General features: G+C 49.9%; 1 protein-coding gene across 1 annotated transcript in view; it reads left to right on the top strand.

Annotated features, from left to right (window-relative positions):
• The window catches only part of COL4A2 (collagen type IV alpha 2 chain), a 183,368-nt gene that overhangs the window by 146,634 nt on the left and 12,456 nt on the right, over nt 1-24,278 (top strand). Inside the window, exons 23-39 of the mRNA XM_079779586.1 lie at nt 2,064-2,136; nt 2,228-2,334; nt 3,107-3,308; nt 3,680-3,739; nt 5,109-5,165; nt 5,502-5,609; nt 9,122-9,343; nt 11,755-11,916; nt 13,521-13,691; nt 14,503-14,646; nt 15,989-16,111; nt 16,452-16,633; nt 18,934-18,997; nt 19,182-19,256; nt 21,795-21,902; nt 22,679-22,786; nt 23,899-23,970. Of these exons, the coding sequence (XP_079635712.1) occupies nt 2,064-2,136; nt 2,228-2,334; nt 3,107-3,308; nt 3,680-3,739; nt 5,109-5,165; nt 5,502-5,609; nt 9,122-9,343; nt 11,755-11,916; nt 13,521-13,691; nt 14,503-14,646; nt 15,989-16,111; nt 16,452-16,633; nt 18,934-18,997; nt 19,182-19,256; nt 21,795-21,902; nt 22,679-22,786; nt 23,899-23,970 (2,038 nt within the window). The remainder of the gene's footprint in view (nt 1-2,063; nt 2,137-2,227; nt 2,335-3,106; nt 3,309-3,679; nt 3,740-5,108; nt 5,166-5,501; nt 5,610-9,121; nt 9,344-11,754; nt 11,917-13,520; nt 13,692-14,502; nt 14,647-15,988; nt 16,112-16,451; nt 16,634-18,933; nt 18,998-19,181; nt 19,257-21,794; nt 21,903-22,678; nt 22,787-23,898; nt 23,971-24,278) is intronic.

Below are 24,278 nucleotides of genomic sequence, written 5' to 3'. Positions count from 1 at the left end.
TTCTGGTGCGGAAGGTTGTAATACCAGTTTTACAGGCGAAAATGAGACCCAAAGCACCGCTCTGCTCCAGACCCCGGATTTCTCAGGAAACAAGTAGCCATTTCCAACTAAATTAGTAGATGCTGCCTTTTATCCTACTTTCAAAGTAATCATGGCTGTCTATTCCTTTAAAAGGGTATGTAGTGAGAATTGAAAACTTAATGGCAAAACTGGTAGAATCTCCGATTGTTTGTAAAATGATTGAATATTTTCTGGAAGTCCTATGGATCCCCTTTTGTGCACCTGGAAAGTCTGAAATCTTCCCAAAGCACAGGCTTTTCCCAACTGTATCACGTACACACCCACAGCATATGTGTTCAAACATCTCTGGTGTGTTTGTGGTCTTGTATGTAATTACGTGTTTATATGTCAGCCAACCCCACAGCAGCAGGAAGGACTAAGATGGTTTTTTGTTGTTAAATATTTGCACTGATGGAGTCTGGCAGAGTGTTGGGAGTGTGGGAATAATCGGTCAATAAATGAATGCATCCATCCATTCATGTGCCTAACACCTACTTTTTTTTATTTATCTTTATTGTTGAAAGTATTACAGATGTCCCCCATTTTCCCCCATTGAGCCCCGCTCCACCCACTCCCACCCCCTTCCCCAGGCCTTCACCACACTCTTGTCTGTGTCCATGGATTATGGGTATATTCATATACACTGAGTGGCCAGATTATTATGATCTCTGAACGCATAATAATCTGGACACTCAGTGTATATCCTATGTAATAAAAGGCTAATATGCAAATTGTCCCCTCGACCAGCAGGCAGGCAGGCCAACTGCCCATGTCCCCTCCCCCTGGCCAGGCTGGCAGGACCCCACCCATGCAAGAATTTATGCACCGGGCCTCTAGTGTATGTGTGTGTGTGTGTGTGTATACACACACACACACACACACACACGCACACACACTGAGTGGCCAGATTATTATGTGTTCAGAGATCATAATAATCTGGCCACTCAGTATAAATTATTTGCTTAATCTCTTCTCTCTGCGCCCCCCCCTTCCTCTGATATTTGTCAGTCTGTTCCATTTTTCCCTGTCTCTGAACCTGTTTTGTTCGTCAGCTTATTTTATTCATTAGATTCCCCATATAAGTGAGACCGTGCAACACCTGCTTATTAAGCAGCGTCTGTGTGTGAGACACTGTCTGGATACAGAGGTATTCATCATCCTTTTCTGCAAAGAACTAAATCAATAAACCAAGTATCTGTGGACTGGTTTTAGGAGAAAGGAACTCATAGTCACTTGTAACATTCCACTTCATTAAACCAACACTAAAAGCTCCCATAACCTTGCAATTAAAAACTATCCCATCGCACATATTAAAATGCATCCTGCACCATTAAGCTGCTCATTGGAAAACTTCAACAAAATGTGAGTGATCCTGCAACAAGCTTGTCTTTAAAGTGTGTTTTCTTTCAACCTTACTTCCCAGTACTCTTTTTTCATCTCAATATGAATCATCACACATTTCCATCCTTTCTTCTTGGAGGCTGATTATCTGCTCAGATCCTAAATAATTGTCATGAAGAGTGAGCCACCTTATGTTTTAGGTCATTGCTGCTCAATAGCTCAGGAGTATATGAATCCTGGGACTCAGCTGAAATACAGATTCTGGTTCCATTGCCCCAGGTGGGGCTTGAGGTTCTGCATTTCTTACAAGCTCCCAGGAGAGGCCCCAGCTGCTGACCCATGGACCAAAGTTTGAGTAGCAGGGTCCTGATCTCCACCGTCCAGCCACGCGGCTGCTTGCATTAATTTGTAATTATTTAAAATTAAAATTCAGTTCTTCAGTCCCTTGGGCCACTTCCAAATGTTCACTATCCCTTTGCGATTGGAAGCCACTGTACTGGACAGCCCGGAAGAGAGCGCCTCTGACACGGCAGAGAGTTCCTTTGGACAGCACCGGGCTGGATGGCAGGTCATGGCCCTCCGGTTATAGGAACCGGAAATCGTCTTCACATACGCACATAATCAGTATGAAGGAGGAAGAAACGTTGTGTTTGTTTCCACAGGGAATCCCTGGTGACATTGGACCTCCTGGACCCAAAGGAATAAAGGGAGATTCTAGAACAATTACCACCAAAGGTCAGTCCCCTGTGGCCAAGCAGTTCTTGCCCTGTTGATTCCTCTGTGGCAGCACTGTATGAGTCAAGTCACACTGCACATTCTTCCCCAGGTGAGAAGGGACAGCCAGGTGTCCCAGGTATGCCTGGTCTGAAAGGTGAGGACGGCACCCAGGGGCGTGACGGGCTCGATGGATTCCCCGGCCTTCCAGGCCCTCCTGTGAGTAGCCCCGAGTGTGGGACTGGCTCAGCCCCCATCCTCATCAGCCATGTTCTTAAACACCTCAGAAGTGAATGGTGCTGGTACTACCCTAAGTCCCCCCCACCATGCAGCCCATTCTATTTTAACGAGCAGAAATTATATGTTTTAAGACACAGTGAGTTAGGTGGGAAGCCAAGCCCAGAGTGAGCATTTAAAAGCCAGAGAGAACCTGGCCAGCGTGGCTCAGTAGTTAGAGCAGTGATGGGCAACCTTTTGAGCTTGGTGTGTCAAACTTCGCCAAAAAAACTGAGCATAACTCGGGTAGTGTGTCACTTTGAGGGAAAAAAATAACTCCAAGACTCTAGTCGCAAATGTTTCATCCTCAGGAGCAGCAAATGTTTTATCCTCAGCATGCGGCCACGTGCCATCAGAAATGGCTACGCGTGTCAGTGCTGACACGCGTGTCATAGGTTCGCCATCACTGAGTTAGAGCATTGGCCCGTGAACCGAAGGGTCACGGGTTCAATTCCAGTCAAAGGCACATACCTGGGTTGCAGGTTATCCACCCTGGTTGGGGCATGTTGGGGAGGCTACCAGTCAGTGTGTTTCTCTCACGTTGGGGTCTCTCTCTCTCTCTCTCTCTCTCTCCGTCCCTCCCTCCCTCTCACTTTTCCACGCTCTCTAAAAAAGTCCATAGCTTGGAACTCAGGGGAATGGGGAAAGGGAACTGGGAATATGGTCTCTTTGAGGTTTACGTATCTTTTAAAAAATAAACTGAATATTCTCACAGGGTGATGGCATCAAAGGCCCCCCAGGGGACGCAGGCTACCCAGGAGCCCCCGGAACCAAGGGCATTCCAGGAGAAAGGGGTCCTCCAGGACTGGGCCTGCCAGGCCCCAAAGGCGAGCGTGGCTTCCCCGGAGATGCCGGATTACCTGGACAACCAGGCTTCCCCGGACCTCCCGGACCCCCAGGCCTCCCAGGACAAATAGGTATAAGGATCCCTTCTGTCATCTTTCAAAGTTACGAGACGCTGTTTAGTGCTTCAGCATGTATCTGCTGTTCTTTTTGGCAATGTATAAGTTCCCCAGTGGGTCAGGTAAGAGTGCTGTATTGCATCATCAGTCCTCAGCACACACAACTGATACCCAACCACAGGCTTCTCAGACCCACCAACAGCCTCCTCTCCTCAGTTGGAATGCAGGGCCTCTCCCTCCAGAGCTGAAGTCATGGGCCTTGGCAGTCCCTGCCCATCCCCCGCCTTCCCACCACCACCACCACCACCAACGCACATTCAGAGATAAGTTAGTCACTTTCAGTTGTTCCCTGTTTGCCTGACTCTGTCCTCGTGTCTTGCTCCCAGACTGTGATACAGGTGTGAAAAGGCCCATCGGAGTTGACGGACAGGAGGTCATCCAGCCAGGTACTGTCATGAAGATCGGGCGGCTTTAGAACTCTTTAAAACTTTTGGTTTATAAGACATGTGACTCGTCAACAACTGCTGTGAGCTCCTGCCGTGAGCATGGAGCTGGCACCCCACCCAATTCCGCTTCGAATCAAAGAAAAGGCAAGTATAATGGTACGTAGTGTTACCAAGTCTTCCCACCAATATAAAGCACCAGTTTGCAACGTTGGTAAGAACTCAACAGGTACAGTTTTACACCTAAAATGTATGCATCTATTCAGCTCTCTGGAGAGGATATGGAGACGACCCCGAGCCACGGCTCGGTGGTGGGAGAGAAGAGAGGGAGAATCCAGAGGTTGACCTGGCCTTGGAGAGGCAAAGCCTCCATAAAGGTCAGGGATGGAGAAGTAGAATCAACATCGGTGGGTCCCCTGCATGAGGATGAGGTTGAGGTTGAGGTGTGGGAATGGACCCGGCACTCAGAGCAAGGGTGCGGAGCTGGAACGGCAAAACCCAGAGCTTCCAGACACCTGGCCAGTGATGCAGATGGGTGAAAGCCCCTGGGTGTGAGGCTCTGCGGGCTGGGGGCCAGGCCCTCCGAAGACAGTGGGTTCCTTTCTTTTTATGACCTGGGATGGCCAAGTTGCACCCCTGAGTTCCTGATGGGGCAGAGGAGGCCAAAGCCTCTCTCAAGATAGGAGCCCGGCCAAATCCCAGGCACGCAGATGGACATCTCGCAGAATTGCTGTACTGCAGGGGGACTCTCTCTGACAGAGGCCACACAACAAAATACCCCTGCCCGGCGTCACGGCCCTGCCAGGTTTCACGGCCCTGCCTGATGTCACGGCCCTGCCTGATGTCACAGCCCGGCCACACCACCCAGAAGCGGCTGCCACTCAGGTTTCATTTCGTGTGGCTCCAAGCAGTTATTGCTATGGCCGATTCTGAAGGTATTCAAAGTCACAAAGGAGAAAGCAAAGAATTCCTTTTGAAATCTCAAATGGTCTTCATCCACTGGTGGACATTTCCAGACAAAGAAGTCATTCACGTGAACTCGGGGGAGGAACTAGATTAGCTCAGCCGTGCCGAGGTGCTGCCCTGAGTGAGGGGTGGATGGCTGCCAGCTCAGTGCCGGCTGTTATTTGACTGGACTTACCTTATTTGCATTTTATATTAACATTATAATATTCTAATGTTAATTTCATTACACGATAAAATTAAACTTTTATTTACATTAGATCGAGATTAATTAACGCATTGACTTTTCTCTGATCATAAAATGGTAGCCAGTTTCCATGGCTGGTGTTCTTGACCTTGCCACTATCCCAAGGCTGTGAGACTCGCGTTAAAGATTGCGTCGGCTCATCTTTTTTCTCTTCCTTCCCAGGCTGTGTCGGAGGACCCAAGGGATTGCCAGGCCAGCCGGGACCCCCAGGACCCCCAGGTAACGTGCTCCGGGAAGCGAGAGCTCACTTCCAGCCTTCCCATTCACATGGTCATTTTTCATACCCTTTTTGGACACCTTTCCTCTGCCCCCTACATTCCTCTCTGCCCTGGGATGTCGCCGTGTTCTGCCATCTTGGCACTCACCACAGACAGGTAGCTTCTAGAGGAGGCAGACTACGCGTCAGGACAGAAATGTGTGTGGTGATTGGCACCTAGTCGAACCCCAGTCGAAAGGAGAAGATTCCTGCTGCTCAGGACTAAGCCTCGGCTATGGCAGAGGTGGGCACCCAAAGAGTGGCTCTGATATGTGTTGTGATTTCTTTGGGTTGTTTAGGTGTCAAAGGCCTCAGAGGGTTACCAGGATTCTCAGGAGAAGATGGACCACAAGGACTCAAGGGTCCCCCAGGAGATCCAGGTCGCGAAGGGTTCCCAGGACCCCCAGGTAAGTCAGGATGGGACCCCGTCTCTGGTCTTCGGTTAGGACATGACGTTGAGCGTATGATCGGGGTGCCCAGCTCTGTTATCTTGCAACATTTAGAAACTGGGTCGACAAATACTTGATGACAACTTTTGTCTTTGTCCGTAGGAGATTAAAATTCTTGACTATTTTTTATCACTGATGTACTGGAGTTTTGCAGAATATAATACAGATATTGCAGGAAGAAAGGACAGATGTGCATAAAGTTTTTCCTCTGGTCGGTAGTAAACATTCTAAGGGCAGCATAGTGTCATCTTCTTCCGATGATCATGAAAGGCTCAAGCAGCCCTCTCGTCTTGATTCCCAATCGGCTGGTCACTCACCACGAAGAACATGCTTGCTTTTGCTTTTCACGACATTAGCTGCTCACTCTTCAGTGTGCAGCTTGTCTGGGTAACAGTTTGAGCCACTCCATCTGTGTTTGACACAGCAAATAATTATTTAAGTCATTTAGTGGCTAAAAGAGCTTAATCCACTTACTTACCTGTGTACGGAGGGAAATGAATAGGATTCTGGTAATGAACTATGGTGAGAAGTAGCGGGTACCTGCTTGGGGGTCAGCGTGTTCTATATTGCAATGCAGTGTCCCCAAACCCGGGTGTCCCTTTGTGGTTAAGGCTGAAACGGTATGAGTATGACTGTGTTACTTGGTATGCAGAGAGCTACGCATTCTAGAATTGTATTATTTAAATAAAACGGTAGAAGCCACTAAGGCCACCCAAGGCCAAACATTCTCCCTCAGGATTCTGGTCAGGTGTTCTAGCCTCTACGAGAATTGAGAATCGCTCTTGTCACCCAGCACCCAGGAAACATTGAAACTCTCTTTTTGCTAGAAAGTTCTTCCTCGGCTTAAATGAAATCTGCCTCACAGTAAGTTCCTCATGGGTTGTTCCTTGAGCCGGTGGTTCCACCGCATAACCACCCCGCACACACATTGGGAGAGAGCAGTCATATCTCTCCACAGCCATCTCAAGAACGGACAGAACTGACACCAGCAACACACTTTCTTTTTATAACATAATTTCCATGCCCTCAGAATTCAGAACATCATGGCCCGCCGCAGGTCAGCACTCATTTCAGTCTGGTTCCAGAAACTGGAAAAGGTTCCGCATGTCTGGACTATCACACCCAGCAGTGCTGTGTCCTTAGGGTCAGGTCCTTAGTAAATATTTTCAGCAAAGATTAAGTGAATTTTGCCTCGGTCCCTGATACAAGTGGTTTCATCCCAAATGTAGAGCTTTGCCTTGGTCCCTGATCGATTTTCTTCCTGGGTTCAGTGTTCCAGCCTTAAAGATTGTTGCAAACTGTTATCCTGTTGCCTTTCATATTATGCATCACAGCTGTGTTTTGCAAAATTGGGAGGCACACTCCCTTGTCTTTTGTAAAGACACTGGTGCAAACCCGGCCTTGGAGAGAAACAAAGTTTTCCTGCCACCACACCAGAGGATCAGACTGTGTCGTTCTGTTGCCCTGCTGGGAGCACCTACATGTTTAAGAGTTACAGCATTGCCCCTTTCACCCACCACCACCCCCCCCCCCCATTGATACCACATATACAAAAGTTAAGTGGGACTGTTCTTGAAAGAAGGAAAATAATGCATGAAGACCTTCTTGCCTTGAATATGAAGGGTACCTAGTAGTCACAATTTATGTGCCCAGACGAGTGGGCATGAACCACATAGCGCTCTCCTGGCATGAAGAATGAGAGGGATGTGCCCGTTATCAGGGTTTTGGGAAGCTGACAGCATGCGAAGAAAGCGTGTTCTATGTTGAAATGGAAGCCCTTACGTGAACAGGGACGTTGGGTAGAGCAGAGGGAAGGGGTAAAGGAGGAACTGATCTGTTCAGTTTTTAAAATGCATGTCACTCTTTCTGGTGATGGGACATACTATGCTTCTATAACCACGTGCAGAAGAAAATAAAATGCCCAGCCTCAAAGACTGCAAAACACAGAGTCTATTCCAGAGATAAGAGCTGCATACGCACTCACACCCACAAATTTAAGTACACGCTTCCCATGTATAGTTCTGTTGTTGTTGTTTTTTAAATTCTTTATTGTTTAAAGTATTACATCAGTCTCCTTTTTCCCCCATTGACCTCTTCCCGGCCACTCCACCCCGCAGCACATGCCCTCACCTACCTACTGTCTATGTTCATTGGTTATGCTTAGATGCATGCATACAAGTCCTTTGGTTGCTCTCTTATCCACCACCCCCCCCCCCCACCGCCACTCCCCTGCCTTCCCTCTGAGGTTGGATGGTCTGTTCGATGCTTCTGTGTCTCTGGATCTATTTTCGTTCATTCGTTTATGTTGTTCATTATATTCCACAAATGGGTGAGACTATGTGAAAGCCATATCTCTTTTATGGGTAAATCACGTCGTTAAAACTCTGAAATAGGGTCTAGCTCATTGGTCCTAGATCCTTTGTTCTGTCTCCCAAATACAGCCATACCGTTCCACCCACCTCCCTGCTCCCAGGGCAAGCTTCACGCCCTAGGAAAGGCCCGGGGCCCCGTGCACACCGTCCTTCTGTCACGTATACCACACAGAGGCGGCAGCCAGTGCCTTCTTTCCCACACCCCGCACACCAGAGCCGAGGCAGGCATGACCTCAGAAAGCTTTCCTTCTGAACAGACACATGACTGTTCCCGCAGTTCAGCCTGAGGCCGCATCAGGGGTGAGGACGCTGACAGGGGAAGTAGTGGTGAGACCATTTGACCCAGCGGCTCCGGGAAAGGCACATGACAGTCACTCCCTCCATCCAAATACGGGCGGTTGACAGTCACAGTGACAAAGGGCTATCGATTCCCCTTCAACACGTTTCCAAATTGACTGATGACCAGGGAGAGAGTTACAGGGGCAGAGTTTGGGCTCTGAGGGGTCTTCCGTCAACACCACTCTGTCCCTCACTTGCACACACAATCCTGAAGGTCCCACCAACACTGTTTTGGGATTATTTGCACAACACGGATACCATGAATCATGATTTACGTCCAAGGAGGCATTGGTTCTGGAGGCCTCATCCCCTGTAGCTGCCCTGGAGGGCTGGGCCCAACGGCAGGGGGAGGCAGGAGGGCCCATGAGCACCGTGGGCTCCCAAGTGGGCGACGGGGCCTGGGCTCCAGCTGAGGACCCAGCTGCAATCCTCCGGGTCTCAGATCAGATCTTGTTTAGCTGAGGGCAGCTGATATTTCTGTCGTCGTTCCTTTTTTAACCGATATTCTAGAAATGGAAATTGACTTAAAATATCGAGCTCCACTGACAACTGAAAGAACAAAATGCCTCACCCTGATGTGTTTAACGCAACCACTTGGGGTCGTTTAACCATTTATTCGTGGCCTGTCCTGTCCACTTCTGTGAGGGAGGCACCCCAGAAACTTGTCCTCAGACCAGCCTCGACCCAGCCTCTGATTCCTCTCCTAGAACATCGCAGTGCTGACCTGCGGTTACAGAGATGACCTCTGTTTTCTTTTAGGGTTCGTGGGGCCCCGAGGATCCAAAGGCCCGATGGGCCTCCCTGGCCCGGATGGACTCCCAGGTCCCAGCGGCCTCCCTGGACCAGTCGGGCCCCCAGGGGACAAAGGCATTCCTGGCGAAGTCCTGGGAGCCCAGCCTGGACCCCGGGGGGATGCTGGGCTGCCCGGACACCCTGGACTGAAAGGCCTTCCTGGAGACATGGGTCCACCCGGATTCAGGGGTAAGTGACCGCGGCATGAGGGGAGCAGGGGCCTGACCCCGCTGCCTGTGGCTCGCAGGGGCGGCTCCGAAGTCCCTCCTCGGGGATTTGGTAAGAGGCGACAGCACCGTACGGCAGGAGTCTTGCTTTTTCTTTCCCCCACGGAGTTCCAGCGTTCCTCTAGAACAGCAGTCACCAACCTTTCGGACCTCACGGACCACCAGTTGGCGACCGCTGCTCCAGAATGTGTTTAGGACAAGAATCCTCATCCTGGGTTCACCTTCTGTAGAAGGAGCCACAGGCAGATGGCCCCACATCTGGCTGCTTGGACGGGCTGGGCCTGGGCAGTAATGAAGGCGCCCGATGCAGCCCACGTTTCTGAGCAGAACATGGGAATAACGTCATCACACACATTCACGGGTCAGGTCTCGTTTGGCTGAGGGCAGCTGCTTTTTCTGTCATTGTTCCTTTTTTAACAGATGTTCTATAAATGGAAACTGACTTAAAATATTCAGCTCCACAGACAACCGAAAGAACAAAATGCCTCCCCCTGATGTGTTAAGGCAGCCACTTAAGTAGCAGAGGTCATTTAGCCGGTTATTCGTGGCCTGGCCTGTCCACTTCTGTGGGGGAAGCACCCCAGAAATGTGCGCTCAGACCAGCCTCGACCCTGTTGGCCGCGGCTCCCATGACCTCACTTGCTCAGCGCTCTCAGTTCATGCAGCGTAGATAGGGCGCTGGCTGGTGAAGTCCCCTGTCTGTCCCAAGTATCGTGCCAGGAGCCAGGCCTCCTGGTAAAACCTCACCACGGGCAGCACTGCCTGCCTTCTCTCCTAGACCTCCCGCAGCCACCAGCAATCACACTTTCCCCAGAGCTGTGAACTCTAAAGCTAGAACCCAAAATAAGTGTCCTCATTTCCCACCGCAAAACAAGTGCGTGAGAATGTGTGCAGCCTGCTTACTGCCCACCTTTCTCCCCCATGCGGTTTAAGAAATCAGACAACTGGGACGTGGGCTTGAGAGTCTGGGGGCTGGTCCAAGACTAACGTGATCCCTTTTGTTACTGACCCCCCTCCTCCCACCCCATCCCCGCCCACCCCCACCCCCACCTCCACCCACTGTCTGCCTCCTCTCCCGAGGTCAGCCTTGCACACTTGGTAGGATGGTCAGGGGCAAAGGAACACAAGACCTTGAGAGTCATTGGAGAAACTTATGCAAATGGCAGTCCTCAGCCCTTCTACTGGTATCAATTGGATGAATGTGATAGACTTTAGGTTCCAAGAAGAAAGGACAAAATGCCCAAATATGAGGAGGTCCTGGCTGTTAGTGTTTAAAAAAAAATATATATATATATATATATATATATATATATATATATATATATACTCATAGTTACCTGACTTCTGGCTAGGACAGGATATCCTAGACATAAAATCAAGGAAAAGAAGACACACAAATATGTATAAAATCTGCACAGAAATCTTAACATTCTACATGTCAAAACAAAATGAACATTTGGGCAGTAGGGTAAACTTTAAAACAGATATGAAGGAAAATAAGTTAATGTACATGAGGAATACTAAAATCTATAAGAAAATACCAAAATCCCCAAAGGAAAATATCAGCGAAGAACAAAAGTTTCACCAAATAGCAAAAACTAGGAGAAAGAACTGTAACTCATAATCAAAAACATGCAGACTTTCCCACTTTTTCCTCGATGTTTTCCTCGGGTTTCTGTCTGTGCTTTAATGCCAGCCCTCATGCCGGGAAAGCAGTGGGAGGAAAACGCATCGGGCGGGCGTGCTGAGAGCTGTGTGATGGCGTGGAGAGAAAAGCCTCAGGTTCACATTTGCTTTGACCCACTAAGTTGATTTCTAGGACTCGCTCCTAAAGAAATGACTGACAACATGGGCACAGGTGTGTGTGTGTGTGTGTGTGTGTGTGTGTGTGTGTGTGTGTGTTTTAAAAACCTCTTTCTCGAAACACTTTTCGTAAAAACAAAAAAAGATGGAGGGAACTAAATGTGTCCATGTGCTGGGATATTACTCATGTAGCCATTTAACATGCTTGTAAAGAGGATTTTTAAGGTGTCAAAATGCTCAAAATATAATGTCAAGTGAAAAAAAAAAAGCTAAATTCAAATATTACTTGTAGTGTTATGTCAGTTTCATAAAACATCTATTTCTGGGTATATGTATGTGAATAGAAAAAAGGCCAGAAGGGAATATACCAAGATGTTAGTAAGTACCTCCGGGTGATGGCGTGAGTTCCTTTGATCTTACCTTTTGTATTTCTTTGTATTTCCCAGAGTCCTACAGTCCAGAAAAAAAATTAAGTCCTATTTTTAGAGAACAATTCTAAGGCTGTATATGCGGCTTGCCATGGACCGTACGTAGGGGTTGGCCTCACGACTCTTGTCTCGATTGTTGCAGGAAGCCAAGGGATGCCAGGAATGCTGGGCCAGAAGGGCCAGCTAGGCTTCCCAGGGCCTCTGGGAAAACCAGGCCTGCCCGGGCCACCAGGACAGCATGGCTACCCTGGCACTCCTGGCCAGGAGGGGCCCTTGGGGCTGCCGGGCTCCATCGGCCATGAAGGTAAGAATCCTACCCTCCCATCAAGGGGTCAGAGCCTCACTCGCACTGACACCTGAACAAACCCCCACCTCACCCCTGGGGAGTTCTCAAACTGCTCCCAGGACCCCCACACCTCTCCAAGAGCTGCAGGGGTCCTGAAAGCACCTACACTGCATCGCCTAAAGGACAGAAATGGGTCCTCTCACAGTTCTGGAAGCTGGAGGTCCAACATCACGGTGTCGGCAGGGCCGATTCCTCCCGCGGCCTCTGTCCTTGGCTGGTGGATGGCTGCCTTCTCCCTGGGTCCCCAGGGAGGCTGGGAGGTGGCCTTGGTGGTGCCAATGGAAGTCAGGCCCATGTGCTGATCAGGCACCATCCAGAGTGACCCTAGTTCTCTCAGTTGCCATAGTCAGGTGACAGCTTTGTCCAGGACCATAACTGGTCAACACTAGGGAACCGAGGTGTAAGCCAGACGCTTCCCTTCATACAGGCCCATGAATCCTCGTGAGTAGCCTGGGCTGGTCCAAAACTGTGTCCCAAAACTGGGGCTCCAGTCAGGTGGGGCAGATGCTCCGGGCACGGTGCTACCCCCCGGTTTTACGGTACCAGAAACCCTGGGCATGAGGTTTCGGGCCTTCTGCATCAGCGTTCATGGGCCTCAGCAGTTCTCAAACATGGAACGCCCACTAAATGCAGAGCATTGTGTGGCTCGTAAAAATCCATACGAGTGCCCTGCCCTAAAGGAACCTACAGTTTAATGGGGAGAGAATTATACACATAAAAGGTTTGCGTTTGGCCAGAGCCAGCCAATGGGGTGGCCAGACCCTGAGGTGCCCGGTTTCCCAGGGGCAGGGGAGCTAGGCAGGTTGGACCCATCCTGGGAGAAGGAGAGGCGGAGCCAGGCATGGAAGATGGGCAGGCAGAGGTGGGAATGCCCAAGGAAAGCTTTGGTGCTGTGATCCCCTAAACTTGCCTGGAGAGAAGGCCTTGCATGCCGAGCTAAGGAGTCAGATCCCCTAGGCAAGGGGGCTGTTGGGGGTTTAACGGAGGCTGCATTCAGAAAGCTGGCAACTGTGTGCCAGGAGACAGGGAGGGGCTGAGCTGGGCAGCAGTGGGCATCCTAATGAGATAATGAAGTGGGAGCAGGGGGATGGGAAGGCTGGAGCAGCCAAGTGGGCAGGGACAAGTCCCCGCCTAGAACTTAATCCCCAGGCTGAGCCGCCATGGCCAAGAGGGACAGGCACCTGGGAGTAGCCTGTGGGACCACATCCTGACGCAGAGTTGGCAGAGCCCCCTGTACCCGCCTGGTATTCCACCGCTCTGACTCCCCGTTCCTTTGGGTTCCAAAGGCAAGAGGCTCGAGGGGAGAAAGTCAGAATCGGGGAGAAGCCACGCTAGCCTCCAGCTCTCAGAGAGAGACCTCTTTAGAAAGGCCAGCCCTGCGGGTTTTCTACAGACTCTGGCCAGGCCTTTAAAACTCACCTTTACAGTTATAGTTTCACATTTTCCTTCCAAGAAGTGTTTCTTATCCAATGAGTTGTTGTAATTTAAGCGTATCGTGAAAGGCATTCTCTCTGTATGTGGCGTGTCCATCGTGTTATTTTTCTCTCCCCTCCCTTGGACAGGTCTGCCTGGAGAAAGAGGGGACCCAGGTGACGCAGGTGTCCCTGGCCCTTTGGGCATGAAAGGCGTCCCCGGTGATAGAGGCGACCCTGGTCTATTGGGTGAGACGGGTCCTCCAGGAAACCCTGGCTTTAAAGGAATGGCCGGAATGCCTGGTACCCCTGGGCCAAAAGGTAACTACTGTACACCAGGACGAGGAATTACCTCACAGGGGGTTGGGCAGGTTACACTTGGACGTGGGACAACTCTGCCAGGGGAAGACATCCAGGTGCCTGCAGGCTGGAGCCTGGAGACTCCTGTGCCGGGAGGCCTCAGACGCTGGGAAAACCGGCTGATGCTGCTTAGGTGGGCGTGGCCAATGTGCCCAAAATGCTGATTTCTTAACTTACCAGAGAGTGACTGCCTGAGGCACAGGACTTATTATCCACAGAAATCTGTGGAGACTGGATTCAGACCCAGTGCCTGGCTGGCAAACAGAATCAAAACAAAGGGCCATGCTTGGTTGCCAGCATCGGTTTATTTGCATGTAACTGAGGACGGCTTATCTAGAAGTGGAGCCCTCTGGCCGTGGACTGTTGCCAGAGACACAGTGGTCTGACCTTCCCGTGGTTCTCGGCCAGACCCCCATGCTGGGGGAGGAGGGTGACACATGTTAATTCTGGTGCCCCTTCGCACCTCTTCTCCGTGGGCCCTCAGACCTAGGACTCTGCCCATTTATCCTGTCTTTGTGCCTGACCGCTGTTCATTTGCCTTCGCCTTCTCCCCAGTGGCCAGAGGGCAGACGGGCTGCTTCTGTACCCCTCAGTCTGGAGTAGGCCAGCAGGCAAGCCTCTTGGGAAATAGCATCCTGCAAATCCCTATTTTAGGTCAAGAATCTTAGCATATTCTCACATGAGTCACATGGGAATGCCACAGACGAGTGAGACTGAAATAGCCGTGCCTTTATCCATGCCTAACCCAGGACTTTGCTTGTTCCCTCTGCAGGTCTTAGAGGTTCACCTGGGATGGATGGTTTCCAAGGCATGCTTGGGGTGCCAGGAAGACCCGGGCTTCCGGGACTCAAAGGAGAGCCTGGAAGGTTTGGCGTTCCAGGGCCAAAGGGCCCAACTGGGGTGCCAGGTGGCAAAGGTATGCCTACTTCTCTGAAGGTCTTTCCCACGGGGTTGACACTCACTTTCATGGGAGCATAACACTACCCAGAACCAACCTTTTAGGAACCCCAAAAGCCAGACACAAACTAATAAAAACTAGGGCTAGGGAATAGTTGGGGAATGGCTGTTAATGGGCATGGGATTGCTTTTAGGGGTGATGATAATGGTCTAAAGTTAGATGGTGGTGATGGTTGCACAACTGTGAGCACATTAAAAACCATTGAATTGTTCTCTTTAAATGAGTGAATTGCATGGTATGTAAATTATAACTCAATCAAGCTGTTTTTCAGAAATTAAATTTAACTCTTCCAAGAGTTAAAACATTTACAAATTCTTAGAAACAGAGAAATTACAGTCTAGGTAGGGTACTACATTTTCCAGGCTTCCTACTCACACTTAAATTTTCAAATAATCTTCATGTTAACTGGGGGTTTACAGGCCACTGAGCAAAAACTGATATTTTTAAATGAAGTTACACTTGGGTTCTGTGCCATTTTCTTTCTGGCTCCACTACACTGCCCCTTCCAGCCTCCTTGGAATGAAGTAGACCGTGGGGGCTCCTTCCCTCCACTGGACAGCAGCTCTCGGAGAACTGGAGCGGTTTATAGCACCTTTGTTCCCCTCCATATCTAGCCCTGTGCTACAGACTCAGTAAATGTTCAGTGAATGAAACTGCGCTCTTTCCGCTCAGCTGAATCTCCCTGACCTGCTGCCCTTCATTCAGTGAACACAGATTCTGGGACATTCTCAGCCTAAACCTTGTGGCACAATTCTCTGACATGTGCACAGCCTTCCAGACCCCCTGGCCAGTATAGTAAGCCCTCACAAGTTCCCTTGCAACACCCTACCTGCGTAGTCCTGAGACCTCCCAGCTCTGGCTGACCCACCGTGGGTTCTGAGGCCCAGCTGGTGCCCACAAGAAAGGATTGAGCTGGTGTCCTTCCTCTTGTGATGCTTCTCCTCGTGATCATGTTTGATCGCTGTCTCATCAGAGTGTGAATACATAACCTTCCCTCGAGTTCTGTGTTTCTGTCACACTCATCCCTGCATTGCCTGGCAGCACTGTTAGGGGAGCAGGTCCCTCCGTCCCGATGTGCTCTGTGCCCACACCTCCGCTATAGAGAGGTGTGGGGGCAGGGAGAAGACAGGTGTGTGTCTGTCCGAGCCCCGAGCCCCAGCGCACAGGCTCCAAGCCAGGGACGCACGCCACCCCTCCACTCAGAGTCTCCCTGGGCTCAGGTTCTGAAGGACAGCTCCACCTGTGTGTTTATGCCTGGTCCAGATGTCAAGTGTAATGACTTCATTCTCTTCCCTTCCAGGAACCCGGGGGGAACAGGGTCCCCCAGGACCGCCTCCCCACATCGATAAAGAAATGGAATTCCTTAAAGGGGAAAAAGGGAATGTTGGACCTATGGGATTGAAGGGCTACCTGGGATTAAAAGGTGAGGTGGCATCAAAAGATCCAGTCTGACCTCTGAGCTGTCAGGCCTGGGGTCCCATCCCTCTCCGCCCAGACCCCACCCCACCCCCGTGCTCGCCCCTGCCTCTCCCAGTCTGAAGGGGCAGCAGCTTCTGCACCACCAACACCCCTGGGCCCACACCAGCCTTCGCTGTGTTCCTGCCCTTCTGACACCCTGACATCTCTCCGCCTGAGCTCTCGGGTGGTTCTATGAGGCCTGATTCGCCTTGCCTCCAATTTTAAGACTTGCAGCACTTGGAATGGCAAATTGTAAAGCCTGGAGTGGGGAGCGGCAGAGCGTTACACTCGGGGTCTTCCTGCAGGTGTTCCGGGAATGCCGGGGGTCCCCGGGCTGTCAGGCATCCCTGGGTTGCCTGGGAAGCCTGGCTACATCAAAGGAGTCAAAGGAGACATCGGCGTTCCCGGCATGCCTGGTATGCCAGGATTCCCTGGTGTGCCAGGCTCCCCTGGAATTACTGGGTTCCCAGGCTTCGTGGGAAGTAGGGTGAGTGCCTTTTACTCCATGTCTTCTTGTCAACTCCTCTCCCCTTGCTTGTTGGCCAGAGTGCCCTGGGCCAGCATTTACGGAGTACGAGTGGCCAAGGCCCAGGTCCAGGCTGTTTGGGCCCCTGAGTCAGTGTAAGGAAATGCCGTGCTCACCCGACACTGGTGGTTGGTGCCGCCCAGGCCCCGCTGCCCTTTCATGGGTTCCTGTTGGATGAAGAACGGTGTCTGCATTTCTTCATGGGAACCTAAATAACAAAACTTGAATTTCTAGAGATTTGAGCTCTAAACTCGAGCATACATGTGACATCAGGACCGAAAACCCATTGCTGAAGCATAGCCTGGAGGGCATTGTGCCACCGTTTACTCCTCTCCCCACCTGTGTGCCAGGCACCTGGCTTTCATGGTAGCAGTGGTGAACCCTGACCTGGAAAGGGCTCCCACCTCTCCCCACCTGTGTCCTCGTCTATGAAATGCAGGGAGTAGCTCCCTTGCAGTTTTACTGAGTGCAGTATAGATGGTACGTGTCACAGCGCACAGAGTGACTCTCCACAGACTGTATTTCATGGAATTCTCTTTTTATTCTCTTTCACTTAAAAGATATTGTACACTCACAGTCCTCAGCACACACTGACTCATTTCTGGCATCCACAGTGAGACCGGCACATGTGGGGTCCATCAGAAGGTCGAGCCACCCTGTTGTGAACCTTTAGCAGCAGGCCCTGGCGTGGCCTTCCGTCCAGCCCACCCTGGTATACATGGAGTCTCAGACTTCTTCAAGTGTCTTCCTCCCATCACTCCCAAAATCTATACCTGAGAGGATCTTAGTCCAGTCTGTGTGCAGCTAGTCAGGTCAGTGTAACAAGGAAAGAGGCCATGTTCCCAGCAGCTTGATCCATGGTGGTCAAGAACTAGGAAACAGAATAAATAAAGATGGTACCTTCAGACAGTGGACTAGTGCACAGGAGTAAAATGAGATGATTGATAAATGCAAAGTCACAAATAAATCTCAGATTTTATGTTGAATGAAATAAACCAGAAACAGGAAATACATCCGATACAATTCCATTTTTATGACAAGACTACCTGATAGAGGCAAATCAGAAGAGAGGCAGGATGGTTGAGTAGGAAAGGGAACCAAGGAACTTTCTAGAGTGCTGAATGTACTCTGTGTTTATCTGGGTATCACATGAGTAAGAATTCATTGAGCATCTAAGAGGAGTGCACGGCACTATGTATAAGTCACGCTTTAATAAAGCACGCCGTAAGAAAGAAAACTAGAGCGTTGTCTCAGCAAGGGTATAGCCTCTGGCACATCCTCCCTCTCCTCCCACAGAATGGGGCTTCATTAATAATTTAGAGGTGCAAGTTAAGCCATGCTAGGAAAAGGAAGTTCTGAAGTCCCAGGTTGATGCTAAAATAGAAACCAGAGGGAGCAAGGTAGACCAGAACACCCACCCTCCCTGTGAGGTGGAGGCACTTCAGGGAAGAAAACCGTGTTTTCTTTGGAGTCACAGAGTAATTCAGACATCATCCCAATCTCAGTATCAACAACAAACATTGTTTAGAAGAAATCTCACTCTCTCCACAGATGGATGTGCACAGCCATGTAATAGAGAGCAGGTTTGAGAATCAGGCAGCCCAAATCAGTATCCCAATTCTGCCCTTTAGTAGCTGAGTGACCTTGAGCATAATATTAACCTATCTGTGCCTCAACATCCTCATCTGTCAATAGCACCTGCTTCATAGGGTTGTTGTGAGTCTTAAAAAGCTCTTGATGCCCTCACCAGTGGCTTCACTGGTTGGAGCATCATCCCGTGAACCAAAGTTTGTGGGTTTGATTCCCAGTCAGGGTACATACCAAGGTTTCAGGCCAGCAATCCCCTGTTGGGCGTGTACAGGAGGCAGGCAACCAATGGATGTTTCTCTCTCACATCGAAGTTTGTCTCTCCCTTTCTCTCTCTCTCTCTCTAAAAAATCAATAAAAGCACATCCTCCAGTGAGGATTTAAAAAAAAAAATGGGCTCATGGGGTTAGGTTGCAATCAGCATGGTTATTATCTGCACCAGTGATGTTACTAATTTCAATAAATCTGTCAACCCTGTTTCATTTTACTACATTTAATAAGAAGAAGTAAGCAAACCACCTTTTTAAAAAACTTTAGGAGTTTTCTACAAAATGATGATATCCCAAACTTTGGGTGCTGTTTTTGGCATACCAAATTGTTGGGTACACTAACCTTCAAAATTACAAACTTATTTCATGAACAGCCTTTTAAGGTGATTTTATGTTTGACTCTAGGGTGACAAGGGTGCTCCAGGGACAGCAGGTCTTTATGGCGAGAGCGGCCGCACGGGTGATTTTGGTGAGTGTCGCTTGGGCGGGGTAAGGGGGCATCCACACCCAGAGCACTCCAGGGAGCTTCAGTGATGTCAGATCTGCAGATGCTGTTAGTTATTGTAAAGCACATTATTCTTATTAAGGACATAGCACGACAGAAGTTACCAAGCTAACCACCTGTTCCCAACCATCTTTTTTGCACCTAACAGGTGATGTTGGAGACACTATAAATTTACCAGGAAGCCCAGGCCTGAAGGGGGAACGGGGTGCCATTGGAACACCAGGTACCTAAGTCATTCTCCATATCTTCCTCTCAGCAACAGCCCTGACCCCTTGTCTGTGCTGTCATGTATGAGCTGGCTTGCCAAATCTATCACTATTTGGTAAGCACTATAGATCATGCTGGAGGGAATGGTTTGAGGTCTTCCAGCCCATTGTGCAAGGGAGACTCTGAATTCTTCATTAAATTAAAGCTGAAGACAAAGTCAAGGAACCTCTCTCTGGCTCTCCCTGAAAGGGAAAGTAGCCAGAATCAACACTCATAAAGCAACATTTTATATGACCCGTAAAATGAGACTCATGAAGAAGCAGAGCCTGGCTCCCGGGACACATTATAGGGCGTGAGCAGATGGTAGAGTGACTGGAGCTTCCTGTAAACAGTGAAAGGTCTAGAAGAAAGGTCAGTGGGAGTCATGCCCATCTCTTGAGTAAGACAAGAGGGGGTAGCCTCTGGCCCTGTGTGCACAGGGCGGGCAGGGGGTGGGGGGCCCTCTTGTGAGGTCACGCCTCTCTGAGCATTCCTGTAGTTCAAGGTCAAAATTCTTGCATATAATCAGATCCCAAGGGACTTTTGATAATGATGTCTTCTTCTGGAAATTTCATCTTGGGGGACCTCACACTGCTTAAGCTGCCTGGAGCCCCAAATCTTTCTAGGGATAATCCTGGTTGAGGGGGCCCTCTGTTCGTGTGATTGGCCAATGGGAGGATGCTGAGCTGGTTCTTTATCTAGAAAGAGCTGCATATTGGAAAGAAGTATTCAGTCTAGCATGGGGTCAGATGATCACCACTCGGGAATAGGCAGCCTCATTGACGAACCTCTCTGGACTCACGTGGATCTATAGTTTGGTCTCCCGACGGCTTTCTTTTCAGGGTACCCCGGGCTGCTGAGCCTTCTGGCTATTGCTTGGCTAAATCTCCTGTCCTAAATAATCATACTTTGGCAGTTTGGTTTATAACAGCAGGAATGTGAGACCACCTTTGCCACATGTCACTAATGACCTCACGTGTGCAACTGAAAATGTGTCAGGGAAGAGAAGTTGCTTTTCTCCAAGAATAATGGTTGTTACCCTTAAGTGTTTAGGTTTTAGTTAAACTGTGGGCCCAGGAAATAGAACCTCACACCCTGTCTATCACCAGGGGCCGGGGACAGTGACCGTTGTATCAGCCATCCTTGGGGGTGTTCCATTCACCCTAAGACAAGGGAGGTGCGTGCCTAAGTGGGGTCAGCTACAGAGCCTGCCCTATGTGTCAGAGGGAGTGGGTGTGGAGTTCTGGGTCAGATCAGCTCCCATACATGACAGGCACTGGAAAGCCTGGGACCAGACCTGGTCTCTCAGAGGATGAAGCAACAAGCTACATTAGACTCCCTCAGTTTGGGTGGAGATGATGGCCAAGGTGAATGAAAGAAGATGAACAGGGTATATAGCAGTTTGAGCAGATTTTCAAAATAGTAAAAGAATCAATAGAAAATAAGCAGAACTTCTTTAAGACGACAAAAACAACAGTATTTTGTTTAAGCAATAGCCTCATAGATTTAAGAAGACACTGGACAAAAGTGATTGTGTGGAATTCAGGTTGGTCTGAAGTTTTCAAAATCCCAGCATACCAGAAATCACCACAGCATTTGACAGAACATTGTCACTAGAATGAAGGTCACACTTCTTTATGTCTGTCCAAGACTACCTCCAAATTACCTGAGATGCTTGTTAAAATGTAGATTCTAGGCCTTCCCCCAGACCTGCCAAGTCACGTTTGGGAGAAACTCAAACATCCGCATGTTTAACAAATCCCCCAGGTTTCCATTGCACATCACACATTAAAAGCCACTCTGATAAGTGCTCTGATTAGTTATCTATTGATGCTTAACAAGGTACCTAAAATGCAGTTGTTTATTTAGAACATCAACAAGCAAGTATTATCTCATACATTTTCTAAGATTCAGCAATTCGGGAACAAGGTGGTTCTGACCCACAGTCTCCCATGAGATTCCAGTCTGACCTCAGCAGGGCTACATCATCCGAAGGCTGGATTGGGGCTGGAGAATTCTCCTCCAAGATGGTGCTCTCACATGGCTCTTGGTGGGAGGCCTCCATTCCTCAACACGAGGGCCTCTCTCAGAGCTGCTTGAGTGTCCTCACAACATGGCTGCTGGATTCCTCCCCAGCAAGCAAAGTGACAAAGTGAAAACAAGGAAGAATTTTATGTCCTAAGCTTGAAGTGACACACTGTGATGTCCACAGTATTCTGGTGGTGACACAATTCAGCCCATTCAGTATGGGAGGGAACTACATGAGGGTGTGAACACCAGAGCATGAGGACCCTGGATGCCAGCTTGGAGGCTGCTGATCACAGGATCAGAGGGAAGAATTAGGTAAAAAGTGCATTGATGAAGGAACATGTTAGATACCCCCATTCACAACAGAAGTACAAAGTGTGGGATGGCAGCATCCTTTAACTTGCATACCCTTGAACCCTACAAGCATGAAGCCTCAGTTTGATGCAATGTCGATGGTTTGTTCCAAGCAGCAAATCTGTGGTTACAGGTCTAAAGGGATACTTTGGAGAGAAAGGAACAGCAGGTGACATCGGCTTCCCCGGGATAACAGGCACAGCAGGAGCCCATGGCTCTCCCGGACTTACTGGGCAACCAGGTAAAGTCTCTTGCAGTCACACAGTCTTCCTCCAGCACACGCACTCCCCTGGGCATGGCTTGACGGTTCAGCAGCCAGTGGGGCAGAGTATGGCTGAGCCCCCCAATCTCCAAAACCCCAGAACAAAGGCAGCCTAGCCAGCCAATCTCACCAAGGAAGGAGTTGTCTGCTAGGATCGCACTTCACCCTAGGAAGCTTGCTCTTACATGTTGCCCATTCACCTCGCTGTGCCTGAGGATCAAACACGCAGAAACAACCAACCTGGCTGTGGGGGACGCACAGGGGAGCAGTGGAGGGGGGGTGTGGCCCAGTGTCTGTCTCTCCATAAACACAGCCTAAGTTCTTGTTCCGGGATCTCGTCCATTAATTTGAATATGCAGAAATTCCTCTGGGGATCCCAAGTTAACAACCGAAAGCAAACAGTGAACTAGTTTTGTGCTTTTTGGCTTATTACTGCTTTTGCTTTGTTTGCTTCTGCCCAGGACCCGTGATTCTGACAGGCTAATCTCCAGGGCTGGTTTTGTGGGTTCTCTCCAAACTTCTGTTTGGAAGATAGGATGAGAATAAGAAAACACAAGCTGTTCTTGATTTGGCAAGGCTGAGCTAACCCCACTGAACCTCAGTGTAGGGTCCAAGCCACATCCGTTCCTGCTTGAAGGAAAGCTGGTCCTTTCCCAAGCACCCCCTCGTGTCCCCTGCAGGCAGGACCTGAGACTGGGCAGGCAGTGTCCTCAGGGTTCGTGTGTCTGACTTACGGATGTGTCCCCCTCCCCCAGGCTTCCCAGGACTGACAGGCCAGCAGGGACCGCAAGGAGACCCTGGCCGGGCCGGAGTACCCGGCACCAAAGGAGATTATGGCTGGCCAGGTGTTCTGGGCTTACCAGGTAAGACAGTCCCTCCCTTCACAGACACAAGCACACAATGGTTCAAGAACAGTTGCGCCGGTGGAGGAGAGGCACCGTTAGCCAGGCTAGCCTCCCTCCACTCTGTTTTCTCCAAGACCGTGTGAGATAGAAGGCAGGGGTGTGTGTGGTTTACTGCCCACACAAAACATATCGGGATCAGGACTTGCAGTTGTCCAAGCCCACTGGTAAAAAAGACTGATATGCCAGTGTGTAGAGAAGTGCTTTGTTCCCCAGAATGATGAATGAAAACTGCCTGGAAGCCTCAAGGCCCACTCCCCAGACACCACGCTGTTCCTCCACAGGCTTCCCAACCTCCCACTGATCGAGGACCGGTGGAACCCGTGGCGGGATTTTAGAGAGTTATGCAGCCTGACCTGGACAGGCCACTGCTCCAGGGACAAGCCCTCCGTGCTGGGCAGGCCTTGGTCAGGGACAGGCCCCCAGCTGCTCTGTGGCTCAGAATTCAAGGTGACCCACCCACCTCCACACTCACTGTCCACACCACAGGAAGAGTTGCCACCTATGTCCTGTGTCCTACTTTAAATATATTTCTATTGATTTCACAGAGGAAAGGAGAGGGAGAGAAAGATAGAAACATCAATGATGACAGAGAATCATTGCTTGGCTGCCTCCTGCATGCTCCCTACTGGGGATCAAGCCTGCAACCCAGGCATGTGCCCTGACCAGGAATTGAACCCTGACCTCCTGGTTCATAAGTTGATGATCAGCCACTGAGCCACGCTGGCCGGGATCCTGAATCCTACTTTAGAAATGTTTGTCCTTGAGAATTCAGAGGGATTGGAACTAATGCCAGGCTACTGGTTCCAGGCAATTTTCCCAAAGCAAATATGTCTAATGACTCAAGCTCTAAGGAGAGGAATGGAATGCACCACTTCCCAATTCCCTTCCGGCTCTAACGAGTCTATAAGGATTTTAGGAAATCAATCTTTACGTTAGATGGTTCTCTCAGGTGACATAAAAGTACCTGTCCGATTGTATGCTGAAAGCAAATAAAAACATGTTGAATTATTTTAAGGGTTTCTTCCTTTGCTCTCCCATGCATGAAATAACCATGAGTGAAATCCACACAGGTTCAGCGGGCAGCCGAGGCATCGGGGGATTAGACGGCTTGCCAGGCACCAAAGGCTTTCCCGGATCCCCAGGTACCCATGGCCCTTGCAGCCACTCGGTGACAAGGCCAGGCCCAGCAGGGTGGGGAGGGGACAGGGGCAAGGGGAGGGCTGGGAGGGCCATCTAGGATGCCAGGTGTAGTGGGGGGAGGGGGGGCGGAGAGTTCAGAGAGCAGGACTGCTCTGTGAGGACTGTTTGATCATCCCTGAGGCCCTGTGGACTCAGGGTCCCTGTGGTTCTAAAGACACTGAGATGTGATCCCTAAGAATCCATCCCCTTAAGTCAGACGTTGTGTTGAACAGGACCATCAGGCTTTTAGAGAGAGAGAGAAACAAATGGT

Source organism: Cnephaeus nilssonii (assembly GCF_951640355.1).
Source record: "Cnephaeus nilssonii genome assembly, chromosome: 8".
Lineage (NCBI taxonomy): Eukaryota > Metazoa > Chordata > Mammalia > Chiroptera > Vespertilionidae > Cnephaeus > Cnephaeus nilssonii.
Note: the sequence above shows the minus strand (reverse complement) of the source record. Positions and strands in the feature narration are given on the sequence as shown.